Source organism: Scyliorhinus canicula, chromosome 7 (genome assembly GCF_902713615.1).
Source record: "Scyliorhinus canicula chromosome 7, sScyCan1.1, whole genome shotgun sequence".
In the NCBI taxonomy this organism is placed as follows: Eukaryota; Metazoa; Chordata; class Chondrichthyes; order Carcharhiniformes; family Scyliorhinidae; genus Scyliorhinus; species Scyliorhinus canicula.
In genome coordinates, this window is record NC_052152.1 from 50428646 (window position 1) to 50445789 (window position 17144).

General features: G+C 41.3%; 1 protein-coding gene across 7 annotated transcripts in view; it reads left to right on the forward strand.

The window, feature by feature from the left end:
* Positions 1-7110, forward strand: part of tent5c (terminal nucleotidyltransferase 5C) — a 30821-nt gene extending 23711 nt beyond the window's left edge. For all 7 annotated transcript variants that reach the window (XM_038802003.1, XM_038802001.1, XM_038802002.1 and 4 more), the window contains one exon: positions 2570-7110. In XM_038802003.1, coding sequence (XP_038657931.1) covers positions 2586-3740 — 1155 coding nt within the window. In that variant the 5' untranslated portion in view covers positions 2570-2585 and the 3' untranslated portion in view covers positions 3741-7110. The remainder of the gene's footprint in view (positions 1-2569) is intronic.
* Positions 7111-17144: the final 10034 nt, after the last annotated feature.

Below are 17144 nucleotides of genomic sequence, written 5' to 3' on the forward strand. Positions count from 1 at the left end.
ATATGAAAATTGAGACTGGTGGGTGGCTAACATAACACACCTCTGTTCAAGAGGAATTTATTTGTTTTTAATATCAATTATGAGCCAACTTGTTATCCATGATTCAAAATCCACTAGTAAGCATTTAGAAATGCATGAAGTAATCAAACACAGCTAAAATAGATTGTAAAATGTTTGATTGATATGAGCTTTTGACAGAATATGTAAGATGATTGAGTTGATATGGATTTTAACAAGATGTTCCATAACATACAAGAAGAAACTTTGTTAGGAAATCTGGGGGTGTAGGGTTATGGAGTTGAATGGTTAATCAGGTAGATAATAGGAAGCTTTGGTTGGAGAAGGGTTGCAATTGGTGTTTTCCAGAGTTCCAAAATTAGTTTACTTTTGCAATCTGGGGCAGCATCTCAATTTGGTAATAAGACACAACAGTAAGGGATTTGGCACACAGTAGAAAAAGGCTGTTAACTTTTTAAAAATGACAGTGGCAAGGTAGTAGATGCATTGCATATCGGGGCATATTGGGGCAGCAGGGTAGCATGGTGGTTAGCATAAATGCTTCACAGCTCCAGGATCCCAGGTTCGATTCACGGCTGGGTCACTGTCTGTGTGGAGTCTGCACGTCCTCCCCCTGTGTGCGTGGGTTTCCTCCGGGTGCTCCGGTTTCCTCCCACAGTCCAAAGATGTGCGGGTTAGGTGGATTGGCCATGCTAAATTGCCCGTAGTGTCCTAATAAAAGTAAGGTTAAGGGGGGGGTTGTTGGGTTACGGGTATAGGGTGGATACGTGGGTTTGAGTAGGGTGATCATGGCTCGGCACAACATTGAGGGCCGAAGGGCCTGTTCTGTGCTGTACTGTTCTATGTTCTATATCGTTAAGCTTGAGATCATTTTGGAGGAAAATGAAAATTGGGAGCTATGTAGATATAGATAAGTAGTGACCCAGCAGCCAAATATGTAATATCTTAATCAATGAAGCTTTTAAAATTATTAATAAAAATGAATAGAGACCAGTATAAAGAAAATAATTTGTACATTGTTTTGCTTAAGCTATAGTTGGAACTTAATGTTAAGAATATCATTATGAAAATAACAACATACAGGTTTGCCAGTATAGGGTGATGGTAGGAGTGGGAATAGTTCTGATGAAGGACTTGTCCTACTTGAACTGTTTTCACTGAAGCAGAGAATGCAAATAGGAGTCTTTGAATGTAAGGCTTTGGCACAATGTTGGGAAGTCACTGAGAAGGGGTCATCAATTTAAAACTCTGCATGTAGTGGGGTTAGAGTTGGCTTGGAACAATGGATTTTTTTTTTTGCCAGAAATATTTTATGCAAGGGTCATTGCATCTTTTAAGGGAAAGCTGGATAAATATATGAAGCAGAGAAGGATACAGGGCCGTATGCAGTGTAATTTAGTCTGGAAAAGCTCCAACCAAATCTATTATTAAGTTCCAGCTTTTTTTAAAATAAAAACCTTCCCAAAAATGTTCCTATATCAGGATCCTGCAATAAATTGGTGCAACGAGCACAAAGCATATTTTGTACCTGGGTCACTTGACTTGGTAATTATTACCCAGGGCAATGCAATCTAATAAAACTGCACTAATCTGCACATTCAGTTTTGTAAGTTTATAATGTCTGGAAAATGGGATTCTACAATGATTTAATCTCTTGAGTTCCCAAGTGCTGTAGTCTCTCTGTAATCTCTGATCATTTATTGCGACTTGTGGGTGTCGGTTTTGTTTAAATTAGTGACCTCATTTTTTTACATTTCAATGCTGTCTATTTTTCAAAAAGGAATTATTTGTAGGGTGCAAGGCATGACCTAAAGTTGTGAAAATTGCTATCTATGTGCTAGTCTTTTTTGAAAATTCAACCCTGGTGTTTGCTCAATCCCATAAATTACTGGATATCTAGCCTTGCTGAAGAACATTTTGGGAAGCACATTGAGGTTATTCGCAGCCTGTTCAACAAAATAATGCTTTCAGATCTACCATCTCACTTATTTTGAAGTCTGAAGAAACAGTTGCAGCAATTTATATTAGTTTTTTTGACCTGTTGTAAAAGAACTATTGTCAAGCTACCCTGACATAAACTTGAGTGACCTTACTGGTTATTTGCTGTGTCCATATTATGCTATGTAATAAATGAACTTTACTTTGTAAACATGAGAATCAGCTGATTTGGCAACTGCTAAATAGACTGACTCCAGTAGCTGGTTTCCATTTAATCTTGGTACAACAGTCTTGCTGAAAGAGAACCTGAAATTGTTTTTATTAACAACATTTTGACTTCATACTATTAGAATATGCCAAAAGTGAAGTTTTCATCAGTTACATAATGTAATACAAAAACATTGATGGACAAGTTAATACAAAGTGAACTTTTTAAGCATGAACATTTCCAACCATTCAACCTGTAATTTCAGATTTAACGCTGAACAAACTCTTTAGACATTTTCAGTCTTCGAGGAGGTGAACATTTGGGATATTTTCCCTTACTGTTTTAGCAAAGAAGTTTTTATTTTGGGTGAGTGTTGTAATATATATTTTTTTGTTCTCTTTCCAGCTGATTGAAGTCCAACATGGCAGAAAGTAAAGCCACTAGTGTGCTGAGCTGGGATCAAGTGAGCAGTTTGAATGAAGTCCTTACTGAGGTTGTCCTTATTCACGGTCGTGGAAATTTTCCAACATTAGAGGTCAGACTGAAAGATGTGGTTAAGACTGTAAGGACCAGGCTCTTTGAAAGTGGAATTCTAGTACGGGATGTCCGTCTTAATGGGTCAGCAGCCAGCCATGTCCTAGTAAAGAATAATGGCTTAAACTACAAAGATTTGGACTTGATCTTTGGTGTTGATCTACCAGGTGAAACTGAATTCCAGTTGGTAAAAGATGTGGTGCTGGGTTGTCTGTTAGAGTTTCTTCCAGAAGGAGTCAACAAGGAAAAAATCACACCCCTTACACTCAAGGAGGTTTATGTGCAGAAAATGGTGAAAGTCTGCACTGATACAGACCGCTGGAGCTTGATCTCCCTCTCCAACAATAATGGAAAGAACGTGGAACTGAAATTTGTGGACTCCCTGCGCCGGCAGTTTGAGTTCAGTGTTGATTCCTTCCAGATCATCTTGGATTCTCTCTTATTTTATTATGATTATTCTGAGAACCCAATGAGTGAGCACTTCCACCCAACAGTGATTGGGGAAAGTGTATATGGGGACTTCGAGGAAGCATTAGGTCACCTCAGGAATACACTAATTGCAACCAAGACTCCAGAGGAAATCCGAGGAGGAGGACTGCTGAAATATTGCAATCTTCTGGTGAGGGAATTCAAGCCAGCCAGTGAAAAAGTGATCAAATCCTTGGAGCGGTATATGTGCTCCCGTTTCTTTATTGACTTCCCAGACATCACTGAACAGCAGAGAAAACTGGAAGTCTACCTCCAGAACCACTTCATCGGGGAGGAGAAAAGCAAATACGATTACCTGATGATCTTGAGAAATGTTGTGAATGAGAGCACTGTTTGTCTGATGGGACATGAAAGGCGCCAAACACTCAACCTAATTAGCCTCTTGGCCCTCCGGGTACTGGCAGAGCAAAACATCATCCCCAATGTAACCAATGTCACTTGCTATTACCAGCCTGCTCCATATGTCAGTGATGCAAACTTTAGCAACTACTATGTAGCGCACACAGCCACCTCATACCAACAATCGTATCCTACTTGGCTTCCCTGCAACTAATAAGTAATGCTATGTTCACAGTTGACTTGTGTGCAGACTGATGCAGCTCAGCTCATCTTAATGGCTTCCTTAATTCACATTAGCTGAGAAAGGAGCAAACCCAATGGCTGTTGTACATGTTGCATGTATTAAACTGCAATGAGAATGCAAGGATAATATGCACACATTAATTTTTGCTATAGGAAAATATCCACAAAAAAAGTCACTGGGTGGAAGATAAACTTGGGAAGGGAGACTCCATGCTAGCAAGAGTCCTGATAGTACACTGTGTCATATTGTTCTGGAAATGTACCTTCACTTTCTATAAACGGATAACTATCCTCTCACTGCGTATTAGGGACTAATTTGTTACTTTTAGTGAAAATGCAAATAAGAGTTTACAAAATAATTTGACACCGAAATAAACAAAATTATCTAATGGTGGCAGTTGCAAATTTAGATGTGGGCGAGTGCACAGTGATTGTGCCAAATTTTTAAAAATGTGAGACCACAAACTTAGACACTTGTAGTTTATAGCTCTCCTTTCAGGTGAGTAGTTCCTTTTGTGACTTATTGAAATCTGGGCAGTGGTGGCGGGCAGGAAGAGAATTGGTGTGCTTGTGAATAAAGCTGCAAAGATCCAGTGCACAACTGCAAATATGGTGGCTGGCGCTTTTTGTATGTAACCATGATGAGCCATCAGTATGCTTAAAAAAAAAGAACGTGGAATCTGGAAATTTCTACCTCCCTGAATGACAATTATTTGACATTTGAAAGTAAATAAAACTTGGAGGAAAGTTATTTGTTGCAAAAACATTTTAGAAGAAATACTCAACTGTTCCCTTTATTTTGTATAAAATCTAATCCTGCTTGGAAAATGGGATTGAGAGAGAGAGATCTTAAAAAAAAAAAAAAAAAATTAGTCATACTCTCTCAAGTTAGCTCATGTTAGCAAATTCTGTACAGCTTCCTTTAGTGGGCTACAATGTTGAAATATTTTGGTGCAGAAAATTATGCTAATTCTTCTTGTTCCTGCACCATAATGATGGCGGATAAATTATCGTTTTGTGGCTGCTTCCATCAACCTTTTTAATGTAAGCCACGTTCCCAGACAATGGAAATTTCAGTATGCTGAAATCATTGTACTCTCAAATCCAGCTTTACTGGGCTAGAGAAAGGTAAGAGTCTAAATGCCAACTCTTAATCCTTATTCTTTACCACGCCAGTGAATATACTGAAGCAAGAAATTGTAATTTGAACTTTCTGGACAGCCAGCGTGTGGCAAGCTGGCTGTCAAAATATGGTCCTTGGTATTAAAAAGAACTATGGATTTTGCTGAGTTCCAGATGCAGAAAAGCTCTCCTGTAAGTGCTTTTACAGTGATACTGAGCTATTAACTTCACTCAGCACACTAGAATGAATCTTAAAATACCTGAAAAGAGGATTATCCACTCATCGAAACTAGCGATTGTGTAAAATGTTCTTAAATTTGGATGAGTTTGCGTGTTAAAGTATCTTCAGGAAGGTAGGGTGAAACTTGGTAATTTATTCCCATTTTGCTTGAGCAGATTTGCATTCTCGTTCAGCAGTTTGTGAATTGTTAGTGCTCCACCGTTGCAACAGAATGAAGAATGTTTCCTGAAACCCCTTTAGCAGGCTTGGAAGCTTCAACGTGATATTTGTAAGCTTGCTCATCAATTACCTATTTTGTTTAAATACTGTAGGTGAAGAAAGATCTGAGCAGGAATGGCATAAATTGAATACATTCACTGGAATTCCAGGAATGCAATGCACCAATAACTAGGCTAACTTCACTCGGCACACTAGAATGAATCTTAAAACACCAGCAAAGAGGATTATGCAGTTGTTCCACTCATTAAATAATGGGGAAGAAAAACACAGTGTACTATTGGTGAGGCCGTTTCCTCTGAGACTTTATTACACTTGAGTGTTAATGAATACAGTCAGTGCAGGATGAGTACTGGTCCAGCACACATTGCAGTTCAGTGTGAACATAGTATTGCTGTACTTTTAAAGTGCAGGGGACAATTGAAAATTGTAACCACAATAAATTGTATACTGAATTTCAAAACACCAGCTCTGGAATATATGGAACTGAAAATAGCAGACTATGAACTTTGCAAGTGTACAGAGTTTGCATATATTTTTGATGACATTTATTATCTCCTACTGATTGAACACTTGTGTGTGTGATTTCATTAAAGAATACTGGGGAGAGAGGGTGTGAAGAAAAGAACTTGGGTATATTTTTAATAAAAAGATAGCTAGCATGGGCTATCCAGATATGAGCCCTAGATTTAAATTGTAAAATTACTTGGTGCATTGAACATCTTTTTGCAACATCAGTCACCTGATATTTAGAGGAGTTCAACAGTGAGCCCTAATCAAAATTACGTGCTTGAAAGGAAACTGATGTCTAGAAACCATTTTCTGCAGGGAAAATGGAGCAACTGAGTTTTAAGTGATATTACATTAGATCCTTCCTATTGCACCGGGAACACTCTCTAGTGTTGATTTAATTACTGTTGCAGTGTAACTTCTGCAGGGAGTGGCAGAACTTTTAAATATCTTGCACAATTCAGTGAGCTTGTTTATAGTCTGGTATTATTGAATTTTTCAACTGGGGGATAGGCCATCACAGGTGCATATGGTCCCCTCCTCGAATAGGCACCCATATGCATTTTCTAGGAGAGGCACTATGTCGGTGCCCTGAAGTGGGAATGTTAGATTTTGCAACTAGGGTCTGTGGCAGTAGGGAAGAAATTGAGACCAACTAATGAGGTGCTAACACGGTACAGGCAGCCAACCAATTAAATCTGGGACGTTCCTGATCTGTTTGACTTGCTTTATCACATGGTGAGTTTACCCACTGAACCAACAGGGAAGTCTAGAAAGGGTATATTTGTTTCCCTTTTTCAGGGAACCCCAAGTCTGCTTGATGTTGAAAGTGCTTGCTACTGCACATTAATATTGCAAAATGTAGCTAAATCAGATACTCAAATGTATCAGTTTTATGGACTGGGTGAGTGTATGATGCATTGGAATTCTCTTACCGGTGTACATTTTTTTGTACCCTGAATCCAGTTATTTTCCTGTTAACCAGGAGCAGAAGGGGAAACTAATCTTGACTGTTATTTTTCATTGTGGGGTGGAGTAATAAAGTATAAAAAATGAACGAGGCTTCTACTCCTGCAAGAATTAAAGTGTATTTTTATTTTCAGATTAACTTTGCTGTTACTGGCAGTGTTTGTAGATGAAAAATAATTTTGTTTCCAGATTGTGCTGCTGTACATGCTTTGTACAAACCAGAGAACCTGTAGACCTTTGGTCCCTATTTGACAATAAAGACAACCCAATAAAAGGTCAACTCAACTGTTACGTATTTTTTTTAATAAGTTTACTGATCGTCCTTTTTTTTTATTTCTGCCCTACAAAAATCGAGCAACCTCTGGTGTGTGTGTGCCAGATCAAACAAGCTCTGGAGGATGTGTAAAATGGATGGTTTGAATTGGTGCACAAATCTGCTCGTCATGGTCATACAGAATTTTGTCTTCAATTGTAAATTTGCTTTAGTCCTAAAGTTCACCTAAGTGTGTGAATGAAATTATGAATTGTATCAAGAGATTATTTCCCTTCAACCTCTAGGACCAGAGCTCTGGAAATTTCTTTCCGTACTTTTCTGCCTCAAGACGAGATGAAGCTGCTGTCATCTCCTTGGCTGGGTGTCAATACCTTGATGCTTTACTATATTAAAGGCAGGGTCAGGTGGCACAGTGGTTAGTGCTGCTGCCTCATGGCATCGAGGACCTGGTTTGTTCTGGGCCCCAGGTCACTGTCCATGTGGAGTTTGCACATTCTCCGTGTCTTCGTGGGTCCCACAACCCAAAGATGTGCAGAATAGGTGGATTGGCCACAATAAATTGTCCCTTTATGGAGGGGGGGGGGGGGGGGGGGGGGAAGAATTGGGTACTTGGGCTTGGTGTCAATATCTCCGTTTTATTCCAAGTCAAAAGAATAAATGCAGTTAGTAAACTAATATTTGGGTGGATAGGAAATTTGTTTTTTTACAATTTAGAACATGGAACAGTACAGCACAGAACAGGCCCTTCGGCCCTCTATGTTGTGCCGAGCAATGATCACCCTACTCAAACCCACGTATCCACCCTATTCTCGTAACCCAACAACAATCCCCCCCCCTACTTTTTAAGGACACTACGGGCAATTTAGCATGGCCAATCCACCTAACCCGCACATCTTTGAACTGTGGTAGGAAACCGGAGCACCCGGAGGAAACTCACGCACACACTGGGAGGACGTGCAGACTCCGCACAGACAGTGACCCAGCCGGGAATCGAACCTGGGACCCTGGAGCTGTGAAGCATTTATGCTAACCACCATGCTACTGTGCTGCCCACCATTTTATTCAGTGCAGCATATTGTTTATTCCTACCTGGATAGTATTGTGTATGAGTCGATATAGCAGTAAAACTAGTCACTGAACCTGAAAAGATTATTGGACCCAAGCTCAGTACTATTACTGATGAGTTGGTTGTTGGTTTTCAGGTAAATCTCCCCGCCCCCTTTTTTTTTAAAAAGGAAAAATAGTTGGTTTAGGAAGATGGAAACATTTTGTAGTCCATTATCTACTTTAATGAAAGTTTTCCAACTCATGATTGCAAAAAGGGCTGGAGTTACAACTATAACATGAGTTCACAGGTAGGTGAAGACTTGTCCTTTCAATAACCCTGTCTTTTGTTTGAATGCAGTCCACACTCTGGCAGCAAGGATCCTAAATAGTTGCATAAAAACACTGAAAATAGGAGTGTGGGTAGGCCATTTGGCCCCTTGAGCCTGGCTCTGCCATTTTAGTATGATGAGGCTGCATCCTCTATGTTGGCTCCATACCCCCACTGGTTCTCTTTCTCTTCTCCTCTTTCTCTCTCTTCCCCCCCCCCCCCCCCCCCCCCCCCCCCTCCAATACGCCTTGATGCTTGTTGGTGTCTCAAAATTGATCTGTTTCCTTCCTAAACACATTCACTGACTTGGTCTCCCTGGATCCTGTGGCAGCGAATTCCATGGGTGAAGACATTTCTCTGCATCTTGGTCCTAAATTGCAAGCCCTGTACTCCTATGACCCCTTTGTTCTGGATACTCTAGCCAAGATGAGCATTACCCCTTCATGGAAGCGATCTCCTCTTCATCCCTCCGCCACCCCCTATTCTTCTAAAAGCAAATTTAGAATACAGACCTTGTTGACCTGATCTCTCCTTTCATGACAATCCATCTGTCAATCCAGGAGCCTTTACTGCACTTCCTCTATGGCAAGTGCACAGTCTGAAGGATACAATCCATCTATCAATCCAGGAGCCTTTACTGCACTTCCTCTATGGCAAGTACAAGTGCAGAGTCTGAAGGATACAATCGGGTATATAAAGAACTGAGACAGACCAATGCTTAAGCTCTTTATTAGCTAGGTATACTGCTCAGTTTAGGTCTAGGAGTGCCTGATGCCCAGATCTGGCTCACCTTTTTAATCTGTACATAAGAACTAGGAGCAGGAGTAGGCCATATGGCCCCTCGAGCCTACTCTGCCATTCAATGAGATCATGGCTGATCTTTTGTGGACTCAGCTCCACTTTCCGGCCTGAACACCATAACCCTTAATCCCTTTATTCTTCAAAAAACTATCTATCTTTATCTTAAAAACATTTAATGAAGGAGCCTCATCTGCTGCACTGGGCAGGGAATTCCATAGATTCACAACCCTTTGGGTGAAGAAGTTCCTCCTAAACTCAGTCCTAAATCTACTTCCCCTTATTTTGAGGCTATGCCCCCTAGTTCTGCTTTCACCCACCAGTGGAAACAACCTGCCCACATCTATCCTATCTATCCCCTTCATAATTTTATATGTTTCTATAAGATCCCCACTCACCCTTCTAAATTCCAACGAGTACAGTCCCAGTCTACTCAACCTCTCTTAATCCAACCCCTTCAGATCTGGGATTAACCTAGTGAATCTCCTCTGCACACCCTCTAGCGCCAGTACGTCCTTTCTTGGCTAAGGAGACCAGAAATGAACACAATACTCCAGGTGTGGCCTCACTAACGCATAAATACAATTGCAGCATAACCTCCCTAGTCTTAAACTCCATCCCTCTAGCAATGAAGGACAAAATTCCATTCGCTTTCTTAATCACCTGTAAACTAACTTTTTGCGACTCGTGCATAGGCACACCCAGGTTTCTCTGCACAGCAGCATGATTTAATATTTTATCTTTTAAATAATAATCCCATTTGCTGTTATTCCTACCAAAATGGATAACCTCACATTTGTCAACATTGTATTCCATCTGCCAGACCCTAGCCCATTCACTTAACCTATCCAAATCCCTCTGCAGACTTCCGCTATCCTCTGCACTTGTTGCTTTACCACTCATCTTAGTGTCGTCTGCAAACTTGGACACATTGCCCTTGGTCCTGAACTCCAAATCATCTATATACATTGTGAACAATTGTGGGCCCATGATTTCCAACCAGAGAAACACCCATTAATCCACACTCTTTGCTTTCTATTAATTAACCAATCCTCTATCCATGCTACTACTTTACCCTTAATGCCATGCATCTTTATCTTGTGCAGCAACCTTTTGTGTGGCACCTTGTCAAAGGCTTTCTGGAAATCCAGATACACCACATCCATTGGCTCCCTGTTATCTACCGCACTGGTAATGTCCTCAAAAAATTCCACTAAATTAGTTAGGCATGACCTGCCCTTTATGAACCCATGCTGCGTCTGCCCAATGGGACAATTTCTATCCAGATGCCTCGCTATTTCTTCCTTGATGATAGATTCCAGCATCTTTCCTACTACCGAAGTTGAGCTCACTGGCCTATAATTACCTGCTTTCTGCCTACCTCCTTTTTTTAAACAGTGGTGTCACGTTTGCTACTTTACAATCTGCTGGGACCACCGGAGTCTAGTGAATTTTGGTAAATTAACACTAGTGCATTTGCAATTTCCCTAGCCATCTCTTTTAGCACTCTGGTAGACTTGTCTACCTTTAGCCCCATTAGCTTGCCCATCACTACCTCCTTAGTGATAACAATCATTTCAAGGTTCTCACCTGTCATAGCCTCATTTCTATCAGTCACTGACATGTTATTTGTGTCTTCCACTGTGAAGACTGACCCAAAAACCTGTTTTAGTTCCTCAGCTATTTCCTCACCTCCCATTATTAAATCTCCCTTCTCATCCTCTAAAGGATCAATATTTACCTTTGCCACTTTTTTTTGTTTTATATATTTGTAGAAACTTTTACTATCTTTTTATGTTCTGAGCAAGTTTACTCTCCTAATCTATCCTGCTCTTTATAGCTTTAACGCTGTAGAGGATGTCTTTAAATTCCCCTCAATCAGACCACCCCAGGATGAGTATTAACACTTTCTGCCAGATCATCAAAGACAGCAGGCTATCTCTGTTTTCACTACTTAATTTGCAACCTCCATCTTAACCAAGTCTGGTTTGTTCTTTACCTTTTTGCTCACTACATTGTCCCCTGGTCTTGAAATCCCTCCATGTCATGCTGCTTGTCTCTAGTCACCTCCAGCCTTACCAACTTCAGATTTCTTTACATGACTAATTCTGGACTCCATCTGAAATGAATCACTTCCACAAGTGCTGGCTGTATCTTAGCTGCCTAGACCCAAGACTCTAACTCTAATGTGCACCCCCCCCCCCCCCTCTTCTCATATCATCTGTGTAGATCTGTTCAATGCACAAACATGATTCAACAGAAGTGTTGAAAAAAATTAACACCAAGGCATGGGTTGAAAAGGTAGTTTTTAGCAACCATCTGAGAGTAGAAAGAAAAGACGGTTTGGATCTGGAATCCCAGCATTTGGATCGTGGCAGCTGAAGGTGCAGTCACCAAGGGTGGGATGATCATGTATATTGCAGGAGTAGACCCCTCGAGCCTGCTATGCCATTCAAGTATATAATGGGGTGATCTGATTGCAACCTCAACCCCATATTCCTGTCCACAATTTCTTGTTTTTTTTTCTAGAGTACCCAATTTTTTTTTTCTAATTAAGGGGCAATTTAGTGTGGCCAATCTACCTACCCTGCACATCTTTGGGTTGTGGGGGGCGAAAGAAATGGGGAGAATGTGCAAACTCCACACGCACAGTGGGTCGGGATCGAACCCGGGTCCTCAGCACTGTAGGCAGCAGTGCTAACCACTGGGCCACTACCGCTCCCTACATGAGGTTAATCAAGAATCTATCCAGCTCTACTTCCACAGCCTTTTGAGGAGTTCCAGAGACTCTCTCCCCTTTGAGGAAATATTTCTCCTCATCTGTCTTAAATGAATGATCCCTTGTTCTACATTTGGAAATATCCCCCACATCCACCGCCAGTTCCCCTCAGGATCTTAAAGATTTTGCCGCTTCTTACTCTAAACTCTAATGGCTATTCTCGCTAGCCTTTCCTCCAAAGCCAACCCTCCCACTCCTGATTTATTAGTCTAGTAAACCTTCTCTCAACAGCTAATGAATTTGCATTCCTCAAGAGACCAATACTCTAGATGTGGTCTCCCCAATGCCCCATGCAACTGAAACATAACCTCTAATTTTGTAATCAATTCCCCTCCGAATAAATGATATTCTATTAGCTTACCTCATTACTTACTTTTTGTGATTCATGCACTAGGACACCCAGATGCCTCTGAACCTCGAGCTTTGTAATTTCTCACCATTTAGATAAGATTTTTATTATTCTTGCCAAAATATGCGTGTGCCCACTCTGGTCACTTTATCTGTAGCCTTCTATGTCCTCTTTGCAATTTACTTTCCTACCAGCTTGTTAACAAATTTAGCAACCGTACCTTCCTTCAGTCCCTTCATCCAAGTCATTTATAATTGAGGCCCCCAGCACTGATCCTGTATCCTACCAACCAGGATGGTTAGCAAGCCAATCTCCAATCTATGCCAATAAGTTACCCCCTACACCTTTTATTTTGCGCAATAACCTTTTGATATGGCACCTTATCAAATACCTTCAGGAAATGGAGGCACAGAACATCAACACATTTCCTTAATCCACAGTAAATGTGTCCCCTTCAAGCAACTGATTAAAATTGGATGCTCAAGAGACCAGTTATGCAGATGAGGGTTATAGAGTGGGCGATTAGAGAGGAAGGGGCTAGACCATGGAAGAATGTGAAGAATTAGAGCTGTTTACTGAGCAGGAGTCTAATTTAGGACAGCGAACACTGAGGTAATAAGTACATGAGACTTGCTGCATAGCAGCAGAGTTTTTAGGATAACAAGTTAGAGGGTAGAATTTGCAAAGCCAGGAGAAGTATGTTGAATAGTCAAATTCAGGTGTGCAAAATGTGTGGGTGATCGTTTCAGCAGCAAAAGAGCTGAGGTGAAGGTGAAAATGGGTTGCCTTTGTGGTGGCCCAGATGTGTTGGCAGAATATCATGTGTCTAACATTGCAGTAAAGTTTGGAATTCAGTTTCAATTGTCAGGGGGAGGAGGAGGGAGTTGGTGGTGAGGGAATAGTATTTGGGAACATGGCTGGAATTTTGTCATGTCAGCTGACATCCTGCTGCTGGATGCTGAAAATTTGGATTATCTAGCTGACTCGCAGCTTGGCAATGCCACTACTGGTTTTGACCAGTTCTAATGCTGAAGATTTGAAGAGTGCTTCTATGGCTAACAAGCTTTCACAAGGGGAGGGGGGAGGGGGGGGAGGGTAGTAAAGGATAGGCTTCACCAAAGCCAGGCGGGCAGACCCAGCAATTTATGTTGTGGGTTGTGTGGGATGCTGGGGAGATATGGCAGATGCAAAATGCACACTGCACTGTTACTACATGGTGGTCAATTGTCACTGAGGGACTCTTCCATGGGGTTCCCAAAAGGAAATCCCTCTGAGGAGGTAGGCCTCGCCATGCAGCAGTGGGCACCACATTGTGGGTAAAATTGTGGCTACTTGAATAGTTCAATTTTGCTCTGGGTGGGTGGCCAATAGGTAAGCTTTACCACTGCTCGCAAAGTGGTCTACTGGCAGGAAGATGTCAGATATGCCCTGACTTCTACCTGTGCTATTATGCCAGCCTTCCTGTTGTCAAGGAACTGATTAAAATTATAACTTTGGTCTTCCCAATATTTAACAGAAACCTCTGCGTATCCAGTATTAATTGCCAAACAAGCAAAAGCCTGACAATTTAGAGCTATTTGATGTGGTAGTAAGGTAAGTCTGCTTGAAGGTAACCATAAGCCTGCACATAGTAACTAAAATAAAAACAGAAGATGCTGAATAAACTCAACAGGTCTGGCAGCATCTGTGGAGGGGAAAAGGTCTTTATCACCCTTCTACAGAACTGGCACTGGTTTTGGATGATGTGTCTGAAGTAAATGAGAGCATGAATAATGCCAAGGATAGATCCTTGAACGCAGGATAAAATGGTGCAGGAAGTGAAAGCAATACTGGTGATTTTGTTGTCTTTGGCAGACTAGGTAAAAATGGAGCTAGGCTGCTACAGCCTAACCCAGTCAGATAGAGGAGCTGGTGTGATCGATTGCTGCCAATGAGTCATAAGAACAAGGAGGGATAGTTTCCCTTGTCACAGTTACACAGGATGTTTGTAATTTTGAGAACTTGTTGTTACCTTTATGGCATTGATGGATGCTCCTGTGTTGCACTTTGGGATGATTTACTACGTTAAAGGTGCTATATACATGCAGGGATTTTTTTTTTGTTGTTTAGTCAATTCTACTTAATTATAAATAAATGGTTCAGTATTTTAGCGATTATATGCAGTTAATTAACAAAATGTTTAGTAGCAGTGCCTGGGGTTTTGGACGTGTAGAAGGCCTGCTGTGCCAGAGATGCACTCCAGGAGATTTCTGGGAGACTAATTAGTTGAACGACTTGTTGAAAATGGAGTAGGCTTAAGTAGTCACAAGTAGGCTTACATTAACACTGCAATGAAGTAACTGTGAGAAGCCCCGAGTCGGCACATTTTGGCGCCTGTTTGGGTACACGGATGGAGAATTCAGAATGTCCAATTCACCTAACACCACATCTTTCGGGAATTGTGGGAGGAAACCGGAGCACCCAGAGGAAACGCACACAGACACAGGGAGAATGTGCAGATTTCACACACTGACCCAAGCCGGGAATCGAACCTGGGATTCTGGAGCTGTGAAGCAACAGTGTTAACCACTGTGCTACCGTGCCGCCCATGTATCATCTTCCGTTCAGCGTTTAACTGATTCCTTTTCAGGATTTTCTTAAGCACGTGTACCTTTTTTATATCCTGTAATAGGTGCTGAGAATGCCAGGATTTTGAATATTTTGGGGAAATGTAATTTTTGGAGTTTGAGGCATGTAGTGAAGTAACCATGCAGGTTTGGTGCTGCCAAACTTGGAATATTGGTCACCGCAGTGTTACGAAGATATTGCAGCCACTGAATGAAAGCCAGAATGATCAACTAAAAGGATGGAAGAATGATTGAGGGAATGAAGGAATTAGATTGAGGTGAGGTTATGCAAGTTAGACACTTTTTACTGGGAAGGTAGAAGTTTAATTATAAGATTGTTTATTTTAAGATTCTAAAGAGGCTAAATAATGTAAACCAGTGTTTTAAAAATTTTTTTCTTCCTGGGACCCACTTTTGCCAAGAAGACTGACCTTCAGCCAATGCCACGTTTGCTTACCTTAAATGCAAAAGGGGAGCCAACCTACAGAGTCCTCACAATCTCACTCTAATCAGGTTCACCAGAGGAGAGGGCAATGCACATAATAGGTGCAGAGTTCAGCCAGTTCTTTTTTTGCACCTTCATTGAGAACAGAAAATCCTGCATTGGGAAAGGAAATAGCAACAACATGCTTTTTATACTCAGCACTGGATACTCCTGGGCAGTGCTACTCCAGAATGCTGACAGCATCAAGAACTTTTGTTTTTTTCAAATGTGCTGTCACAGGTGAGGTACAGCAGCTTAGTCTTTTCATTTGGAATCAGCTGCAAGTTAATAATGGACTCTGGAATCTCAACCTCAAAAGATATTTCCACCACTTCCATTTCAAAATCTGAAACTTCTCTAGTTTACCAGTACTTCACTGCATATATGCATATAACACAAGTGGGCTTTGCATCCCTATTTGCATCGGCACATTGACAAAATCTTCCTCAAGTAATCATCTTTATACTGCATTGTTCAGGAAGTTTCTTCTTTTTAGGCTGATAACCAGAGTCCCTGGAACTCTTTACAGAGTTAACACTAGCACTGCTCTGTCCTACAGTGGATTCACCTGAGCAGCTCTCCAGCAAATTCAGATGCAAGATGCTGGTCAGTAGGTACATTACCTATTTGTGTCTCTCGCTGTCTCTTCCTTGTAACAAAATGTTCCTTCTTCACAGTCCCATTGCCTTGCATGCTAGCAGCTAGAAAATAGAAGAAGCTCTCGTCTGTGATTTGACGCCAAAAGCACATTGGTGGCAAAAGCAAACCGTGTGTATATGCAGGGCATGTGCCCTGTTCACTGCTGCCACATATGGCCGAAAAACTGCACGCAGCCTAATTTTGTTTCCATTTAAAAGCTGTTAGTGGCCGCCATTCTCAATTTAAATGCTAGTTGCAGCTGTGGGGTGCTTCTTTTGCGATTGGGACTACCAATTGGGGCTGGTTTAGCACAGGGGTAAATCGCTGGCTTTGAAAGCAGACCAAGGCAGGCCAGCCAGCACGGTTCAATTCCCGTACCAGCCTCCCCGAACAGGTGGCGTAATGTGGTGACTAGGGGCTTTTCACAGTAACTTCATTTGAAGCCTACTTGTGACAATAAGCGATTTTCATTTTTCTTTTCACCATGGGAATGCCGCAACCGATTGCTCTGCAATCTGCCTGACACCTGCCCACCACCCATCTGCAGGTCACTACCTGCACTTAGAAAAACCATGATGTAAACCACACCAGCTGTTACACCTTGTCTAGAATAATGGCAATCAGATGCAGCAGAGTTGGAGAGAAGTTTTTTGTTTTGTTTGAAAGTGTGATATGTTTTGCAGTTTCCCTGATGACTTTTACCTGGGTTTAATTTCCCTTTCTGATGCGTGGTACAAAAGTGTTTACTTGCCTTTTTACCATTAGTATTTAAATAAGGGCATAATGACTCTTACATTTGTAACATCATGGGCGCAATTTCTGTCATTACCCTCTTCGTAGCCATCATAAGAAACAGATGCATCTAATTGTCGCCAATATATTCATATTTATTTGCCACTTTTGTGGTCAGTGAGTTCTTGAAGCATCTTATCAGCTGAAATGGATTTGCAGTGTTGACTTTTCTGACAGCTGCAACTGTTCTATCTTCTCACTTTCCCTGTGTCCCAAACATT